We start from the raw sequence: 8118 nt of genomic DNA, 5'->3' as shown, positions 1-8118 counted from the left end.
GATCCATCAAATTCAATCCACAAACATCATTAAACAAATAAGAAAACGGAGAAAATCACAGAGAAAATATATAATCCCCTTTTATATACCCGTTTCAGCACGCAAACCCACAGCGTTTCTTCTCGCAGTATGAACTAAACCTTAAAAAGAAGGCACTTTCATTCTTCCCTTGGAAGGAAACCTCAAGAGATAACACACCAGCTGCTCAAACAAAAGGCCAAATGTGTTAGCCTGGTGCCCTCTGTTTAATTATACAGAAAATTTGGATTCTTGATTTATGTTGGTCGAGGCAGATTGTACTTCTTCCGAGTGAGGCAACAGGAAGAATCGAAGAAGGAACAAGAAAAACAATACTGGTATGATGCAAACTGTCGTTCAACAGCTGTTTGAGACATGTCAGGAAGTGTTCTCTGGTCCTGGAACCGGTACCGTACCATCTCCTGAAGATGTGTTGAGACTGAAATCTGTTCTAGGTATGCTCCAAACTTGTGATTTATTCATTATTTTTACCATCTCTATTTTATTTATTCATTTATTTTGGGTGTTTCTGATAATTCCTTTGTGATGATCTGAAACAAATGCACATGATATGTTTCAGACTTAAGTATCTCTTTAGAAAAATGTAATGTATATTTTTATTTTTTTGTGAGTAAAAAAAGTACTTCCTTCCACAAAAAAATAAAAAAATAAAATAAAATAAAATATATATATATATATATATATATATAGTTATTACAATTTTCCCATTATCTCTTTAGAACCATATACAAGAATGATAATTATTGCAGCTCAACTCGTGCTTATATATTAATTACCAATATGCATTTATATATATGATAAAAAATAATGTCATATTTTACCAGTTCACCAAGTTGCTCATACCATGATGGTATAGCTTCTGGATATATATCTTATATCCTAACAATTTATATATAAGCTACATACATAGGGAGATAATATATAATATGTGTGCCAAACAGCACTTTAGGTGGGGTGTTCTCCAGCCTCACACGTTGGTACTAGGTTTCTTTTGGTTCTCTATATATATATATAATTATTTTATTGTCATAACTTCTAACCAACTTGCTTATGCTTTTGAACTGGTTTCTAGAGAAATTTTTTTCCCTTCTTTATAACTTCTATGCTTTTCTTCATATGACCTTAATTTCTAACTGGCTCTTCTTAGTTCCTTTTATTATTTTTATTCTTGGAAAGTTGATCCTTTTATCATATCTTTTTTTGTGTGCAGATACAGTAACAGCATCAGATGTAGGTCTAACTCCAAATATGCGGTACTTTCGACATAATGACTATCAGCACCCTCCAATCACATACCTGCATCTATATGAGTGCGATAATTTCTCGGTACCAAGTTATTAACTAAGAATTTTATCTATATATGATGCCATGAAATTGAAAGTTGAAACTCTAAATGTGCACCACAGATATAATTTCTGAAATGCAAATCTCAGGGGGTATACATGTAGTAATACTAACTAGTATTATTGCACGTAACCATACTATTAAGTGCTTCCAATCACTAGTCTGGTAGACTGGTACTGAGTACATACATGGACCACATTGGTAAAGTACCCAACATTGCCTAGGCACAAACCAGTACCAGAAAGTACTTCTTGAATGCAATTAAATATAATATATCCTGTGTACGTACTAGTACATGCAAGCACTCATCTCTAATTTAATTTCTTTTGCTACAGATTGGTATATTCTGTTTGCCTCCTTCAGGCGTAATACCTCTGCACAATCACCCCGGCATGACAGTTTTCAGTAAACTCCTCTTCGGCTCAATGCACGTCAAGTCGTATGATTGGGTAGACACACCGCAAGGTCAGCATATATAACAGTTTCACCAACCTCATAAACAATAAAATTCTATTAATAAATATCTTTTTCATATTTAAATAAAAAATGCTCACCTGGAAGAACTTTTCTGATTTTCTCTCCATTTCCTTTTGAAGGTTCCTAAACTTAATCCTCATTAATTCTCATTATAGAAACAGTGTGGAAAATCGGTGTTCTTTCGAAGAAATCAAGCTGAAATCTGTAACATAATTGCAAAAATAATGAGCCTAACAATTTGCTTCAAACACTTGTTTGTCCCTAATATTGAAGCTTGAAGAGCACTTAATTGGGTAAAAGGAGAAATTATGTCACTTTCAAATGGGTGCATAAACTTAATTAATAGCCTGAGCTCTTTTCAAAGATTAAAAAGGAATTTAGAAGAGGAAGTTAGTATAATTATGAAGGAAACACAAAGGTTGTCCAAAATGAAGAAATTTTATTTTTGTTGTGTGAAGTATAGGTAGACAAGTGGGCCCAACTTTAGCGATGGTCAAGTCTGATAAGGTAATTACAGCTCCCTGTGATACTACGGTTCTTTATCCGAATGACGGAGGAAACATGCATTGTTTTACGGCACATACCCTGTGTGCAGTGCTCGATGTGCTGGGCCCGCCTTACTCTGACGAAGAAGGCCGACACTGCACTTACTACAACGACTTCTCATTGTCATCTTTCCCTGGTACATACCCGTTTTGTGTTAGCAATAATTTAAGGTCGACACTGCCTCTACCAAGATTGTTGAAAAAATAATAATATAAGGTTATACAGAACCATACAACAAAAAGAAAAAAAATAAATCTAAAAGACTTAATTGCCCAATTCACCCTTTCTGTTCTCCCCAGAAAGGTTAAAAGTAATACAACCAAAGTAATTTTTATCCAATACTATTGCCATTAGTTATTTTTTGTTAATAGCATTATAATTATATTTGACTTGTGCAGGAGAGGCAATGATACAGGGGAATAACAACGGTTATGCTTGGTTGGAGGAGAGAGATAAGCCTGAAGATTTTATGGTAGTTAGTGCACCATATAGGGGTCCAAGAATTGTCGAAAATTAATATCTCGCGATATGAATATGTTATCTTGGAGAAGATGATGAAATTACCCTGTTTAGTTGTAAACTATTAATATGGACAATCTCTTTCTGGGACACCTGTCGAAGTAAAATGTCATAATACAATCGGTTGAGATTTATGTATGTTTATGCATTATATAGAACTATAGAGTTCTTTTGATAAGATAGGAATTATAGAATAATTTAGGGAGTCAAATAAAAATGTAGCGCCTATATAGAAAAATGAATCAATACAATTTATTTTTTCCTAAAAATCCACTTGATATCGAAGCCAAAAAATTAAACCCTAGCTGTTTTTTCCCGATTTCACTGTAGCGCTACAGTACCTCCGCCAAAACAGAAGAGATCCTGCCAGTCCGCCTGCTCCTCCAGCCGGGTTGCCTGGCTCCACTAGACGGCGCAGCCGCCTGGGATGCCACTGGTCGGCCCCGCCTCCGCCTAGATCAGCCCAGCCGCCAGCTTCTGATCTGCCGCCTGTCACAATTCAAGTGATGAAAGGAGAAGATAAGCAGCAGTTTAAGTTGAAGGAGCATGGGCCAAGAGGATAAATCTTTTATGGGCTGAAATGAATTGTTAATAGAAAGTGGATATGGGCCGCACTTCATAAAAGAAACTGCCGAAAGTTACTTACATTACATTTTGTTAAACTATAGTTACTTTTTACTGTATACTTTTGTTAGAAGGATCTAGACGTACTATATATATATATATATATATAGAGAGTTAGGATGGGGTGCTATGGATAGCATAGTGGCCTCTATGCTACGGCTCAATATTCGAGTTTCCAAAATCCAAACGGTCGATCTGAACCGTTCATCTTATTCTCCATATTAATATCTGCTTGGAGACCAAATTTTATAATTTTATGAATTTTTTTACTATTTATTAAGCCACTTTGAAAATCGCTAATCCAACGGTTTTACTGTTTTGTGCAGCCACCGTTGGATCAACAATTTTGTAAAATACTTAATAAATAGTAAAAAAATTCAGAAAAATGTAAAATTTGGTCTCCAAGCAGATATTAATATGGAGAATAAGATGAACGGTTTGGATCGACCGTTTGGATTTTGAAAACTCGAATATTGAGCCGTAGCATAGAGGCCACTATGCTATCCATAGCACCCCAGCCTAACTTTATATATATATATAGAGTAAGGCTGCTCTACTTTGCAAAGCAAACAGCCACATTTGCTTTGCATTATCATCCCTTGGATTGCCTTCTTGATTCGTGAAAAGCCCATCTGATCTGATCTAAAATTTGCGCTGAAAAAACGAATGGACTCCTCCAGTTAAAGTTTGAAACGCGTTTTTTCTTCCTCCCGACTCCTCCCTCCCTTTCTCTCTATCAATTTGGCATTTGGCGATTTCAGTGGCGATCTCCTAGCGGCGCGATCTCCCAGCAACAATCTCCTAGCGGCGCCAAAACCTCTCGCGCGGACCAAGTAACGGCGGCGACCACCCTCCTTCTGTGGCAGCTAGCGGCGACCTAGGGTTTCGGTGACGGTGCCATCTCGTCCTCCATTGCAGTTGAAGCTTCGAGAAGTCATCAGGTTAGTTCCAAACTGAATTCCTTTTGGCATGTAAATCTATATAGCTCTCCAATTTATTATTAAAAATCAAGGGTATTGGAAATCACCCGTAGGTTCCAGGCTGGGAAGGCAATGAATAAATTGATCACACCAGGACTTGGCATTTGATCTATTGCTTGCGGCATTACTTGGGGACAACATCTACAACTTTGGCGTGCTATTAGTTCATCCTATTGTAAGTACCACAAATATTTCATTTTCTCTACTGCTGGTATATCTGTTTTGTACCCTTTTCACAAGTACCTTGGCTGATACTTCTTGTTTTTTCAATGGCAAGCATAATGCCTTCATAGTTTACTGATCTGTGCATGATGATTATATGATGTTTTAAAAATTATCTCTTTGATTGATTTTTAAATTGTTTTGGATGTTTTAGTAGTAACAATCATGCTTTCACAATTGCACCGTGCCCCAATAATTCTAGCTAAATCTGAATGTAAAACAATTAATGGTTGGCTACCATCTTCTCTTATTTTGCCCATTGAAAATAGTAGTTATTTATTTCTGATCTTTTTTGTAGTGAAGGATTTGAAAGCAAATTCACAGTACATTGGTTACTCAGCAGCCTCCCCGGTAATGCAGTGGTTTTGGGAGGTGGTAAAAGGGTTCAACAAAGAAGACAGAGCTCGTCTTCTCCAATTTGTCACAGGCACTTCTAAGGTAAATCCCTCCTCTCTCTCTCTCTCTCTCTCTCTCAGGTGAGATATCATTTGTAGTTATACCTTCTAAGGTAACTTATCTAAAGAGAATTGATGAACTCTTGTGATAACTAAAATATGTTATTCCTTTTTCAGCTTGCTTCGTGCGAGAACCAATGTCATTTGATGTTTCTAATAGTGTAGAGATAGGTTCAAATGAAATTTATGTCGATGAAGATGAAAATAATCCGAGAATTCATATGCAGGTAATCTTTGTCATTTTACATTTTTAAAACATTTACAATTGCAACTTAAGCAAGATTGTTTAGTGATTATGGTTTGCTTATGTAAAACAATCAGATATTACGGATCCCTACATCCATTATTATGATGCAGTACAAGTTGATGATGCAGTACAAGTTGATGAGCCTTTGTCAAATGATACAACTAAGCCGTATGTCGGCATGGAGTTCAATACACCTGAAGAGGCATATGGTTTCTACAACAATTATGCATGTTTTGTTGGCTTTAGTGTTTGCAAAAATAGTTCAACAACTAATAAGAATGGGTTATCATCAGTTCGATATGTTTGTTCCAAAGAAGGAAAATCAGAATGGCATAAAAGAAAAGAGAGGCCGATTGGATGTTCGACGGATCTTGCTACACCTGAGATAGAACATGGGATTACAAGGTGTGATTGCAAGGCCTTATTGAGGATTAGAATTATGAAAAGTGGAAAATGGAAAGTGAGCGTCTTTGGGGAGGATCACAATCATGCTTTGATCACGGGCCCTTCGAAGATAAGAAATTTGCGATCCCATAAGAGCATGACGGGAAGTCAGAAGGACACCATTCGTAAATTGAGTGCTCAAAATGTGGGAACATTGCAAATTCATCAATACATAGGTGCTGAAAATGATGGTACGGGGAATGTTAGGTTCAAGAAAAAGGATATAAGCAATCTAATAGCGGGAGATAATGCAAAGCTCGTAGGGGTTGATGTTCACACAACTGTGATGTATTTCAAACAGAAGCAAGAGAAGCAAGATGATCCCGAGTTCTTTTATTCGGTATTGGCAGATGAGGATGGTGTTGTGAAGAATATTTTTTGGGTTGATGGTAGAGGAAGGAGAGCATACAAAGAGTTCGGTGATGTCGTGACTTTTGACACCACCTATCAAACAAACAAGTACAACATGCCTTTCGCATCGTAGAGGTGGACAAGGATAGGTGTACGGTTTCTTGCAATTGCAAGGGGTACATAACAGGTGGGATTCTTTGCCCACATGCTATAAAAATAATGCAATATGTGGGTATAACACACCTACCCGACCATTACATTTTGAAACGGTGGACCAAAGGGGCTAATGCAAGTGTCAAAAGATCCATTAGCAAGGGGAGTATGGATTCGGGAGAATCGGCAGAGTTGCTGACATTGAGGAAAGCTTCTTTAAAATCAGATTGGATGGAGCTTACCGACCTAGGGGCTGTTAGTGCAGAGGCTTATATTTGTATGAAGGAGATAATTGCAAGCGGAAAACAGAAATTGTTGTTGGTACTAGATAAGCAAGCACAAGGAGGTTGTCTACCAAGCCTTGAGGAAGGTTTCAAAGAAGGGTCAGCGAATGAGGAATTTAATGCCAATCCCATATTTCATGACCCACGAGAGTCACAATGCAAAGGTAGAAAGAAAATTTCGACACGGTTTGTACCTCCTTCTTTGAAGAAGCGCAGAACTTGTAGTATATGTGGCGAAAAAGAGGGCCACAACTCAAGAACTTGTCCAATGGTACAATCTTATTTAATTCATTTTTTTTGAACTTAGAAATTTTATGCCATGAATAACTCAACGGCTAGAACTCATTGTTTTCCATGAATAACTCACTATTGGCATGTGCTCACTGGTTACATATTTTTTTACTCATATGGAGCTCACTGGTTTACTCAACTATGCAATTTTTATGCTTTGAATAACTCATATGGAGCTCACTGCTTTGAATAGCGCATTAGGTATGTACCAGTGTTGTAATTTCAAGAATTGCTCATATTGTGAATTGCTCATATTGTAATTTCAAGACAATTTTTTACTCAATTTTAATTCATGAATTGCTCATATTGTGATAGTTGAAAATCAATGGAAAGGGCAAACGAAAGGCGGTTGCTGATGAGGAGAGTGGTGTTCACAAGATGGCAGAAATTTACGAATCTGAGGAAGACAATTTATAAAAAAGTTTATTTAGACTATCTTATTCTCTGTAGACTATGTAATTTTATTTATACTATGTTGTAATTTCAAGACTTTAGAAGAGTACATGTCATGTTGAATTGCTTGGGTGGTAATTTGAAGACCATGTAATTTTATTTAGACTATGTTGTAATTTTATTTAGACTATCTTATTTGAACAGCTTGTAATTTGAAGAATTTCATCCAAGGCTGTAATTTTATTTAGACTATCTTCTGATTCTGATGAGAGATTTTAATTTCTATTGTTTTTAGTATCATTCCAAGGTTTCATATAAATTTTTATACACTTTCTAGTTCTGATTTTGCATCCTCTACTTGGCAATGATGAGTTGACTACATAATTCACAAAGTGCAAGATTATGTCTTCAACTACATAATTCACAAAGTGCAAGATTATGTCTTCAAATTTCCTGGAATTTATGAAACCATAAAAGAAGGAACAATGCACATTGTACATCTATATACCTTAAATCGCAAATACACATTGCACATGACAATGTCATGAAAAATTAAACCAAAACCAAATAAGCATTTTAAAATGTACTAACAGTACGATTGAAGCATACAAAGAAATTACATGCAACATACATAATTCATGTAAATAAGGTAAGATAAGGTTCTTACATAAAACACCAATAAAAATAATTGGTGTTTAAGGTGCAACAATTACCAATTACAAAACTACATTAATTAACAACTACAATTA

General features: G+C 36.1%; 3 protein-coding genes and 1 long non-coding RNA gene across 5 annotated transcripts; 3 read left to right on the top strand and 1 right to left on the bottom strand.

Annotated features, from left to right (window-relative positions):
• On the top strand, positions 1-3273 carry LOC144559282 (plant cysteine oxidase 2-like). 2 transcript variants are annotated; one of them, XM_078308303.1, is made up of 5 exons: positions 1-473; positions 1250-1365; positions 1719-1848; positions 2324-2542; positions 2805-3273. In XM_078308303.1, the coding sequence occupies exons 1-5, from the start codon at positions 359-361 to the stop codon at positions 2921-2923; spliced, it is 699 nt and encodes a 232-aa protein (XP_078164429.1). In that variant the 5' UTR covers positions 1-358; the 3' UTR covers positions 2924-3273. The 2 variants fall into 2 exon arrangements, with proteins under 2 accessions (XP_078164429.1, XP_078164428.1); XM_078308302.1 differs by having other exon boundaries at positions 16-473; positions 2808-3273.
• LOC144559283 (uncharacterized) lies at positions 1855-3407 on the bottom strand. The gene is made up of 3 exons (XR_013513113.1): positions 3267-3407; positions 2445-2539; positions 1855-2062 (listed from the first exon to the last, which is right to left on the bottom strand). It is a non-coding gene; the product is annotated as an uncharacterized LOC144559283 (long non-coding RNA).
• Positions 3408-4916: 1509 nt separating this feature from the next.
• LOC144559970 (protein FAR1-RELATED SEQUENCE 5-like) lies at positions 4917-6381 on the top strand. Its single transcript, XM_078309135.1, has 4 exons — positions 4917-4965; positions 5050-5189; positions 5324-5345; positions 5528-6381. Exons 1-4 carry the CDS (start codon positions 4917-4919, stop codon positions 6379-6381), a joined length of 1065 nt encoding a protein of 354 aa, XP_078165261.1.
• A 2-nt stretch (positions 6382-6383) lies between these two features.
• Positions 6384-7393, top strand: LOC144559969 (uncharacterized). The gene is made up of 2 exons (XM_078309134.1): positions 6384-6956; positions 7292-7393. Exons 1-2 carry the CDS (start codon positions 6468-6470, stop codon positions 7391-7393), a joined length of 591 nt encoding a protein of 196 aa, XP_078165260.1. The 5' UTR covers positions 6384-6467.
• The last annotated feature ends 725 nt before the right edge of the window (positions 7394-8118 follow it).

This window comes from Carex rostrata, chromosome 9 (genome assembly GCF_964058835.1).
Source record: "Carex rostrata chromosome 9, lpCarRost1.2, whole genome shotgun sequence".
Lineage (NCBI taxonomy): Eukaryota > Viridiplantae > Streptophyta > Magnoliopsida > Poales > Cyperaceae > Carex > Carex rostrata.
The sequence above is the reverse complement of the archived record's forward strand: the minus strand, read 5'-3'. Positions and strand labels throughout refer to the sequence as shown.

Coding starts and splice junctions, on each gene's coding strand:
- LOC144559970 (XM_078309135.1), top strand. CDS start 4,917: ATGCTTTCACAATTGCACCGTGCCCCAATAATTCTAGCTAAATCTGAA. Junction 4,966..5,049: donor AATTCTAGCTAAATCTGAAT/GTAAAACAATTA, acceptor TCTTTTTTGTAG/TGAAGGATTTGAAAGCAAAT. Junction 5,346..5,527: donor TGCTTCGTGCGAGAACCAAT/GTCATTTGATGT, acceptor TAAAACAATCAG/ATATTACGGATCCCTACATC.
- LOC144559282 (XM_078308303.1), top strand. CDS start 359: ATGATGCAAACTGTCGTTCAACAGCTGTTTGAGACATGTCAGGAAGTG. Junction 1,366..1,718: donor ATGAGTGCGATAATTTCTCG/GTACCAAGTTAT, acceptor CTTTTGCTACAG/ATTGGTATATTCTGTTTGCC. Junction 1,849..2,323: donor TTGGGTAGACACACCGCAAG/GTCAGCATATAT, acceptor TGTGAAGTATAG/GTAGACAAGTGGGCCCAACT.
- LOC144559969 (XM_078309134.1), top strand. CDS start 6,468: ATGCAATATGTGGGTATAACACACCTACCCGACCATTACATTTTGAAA. Junction 6,957..7,291: donor ACTCAAGAACTTGTCCAATG/GTACAATCTTAT, acceptor ATATTGTGATAG/TTGAAAATCAATGGAAAGGG.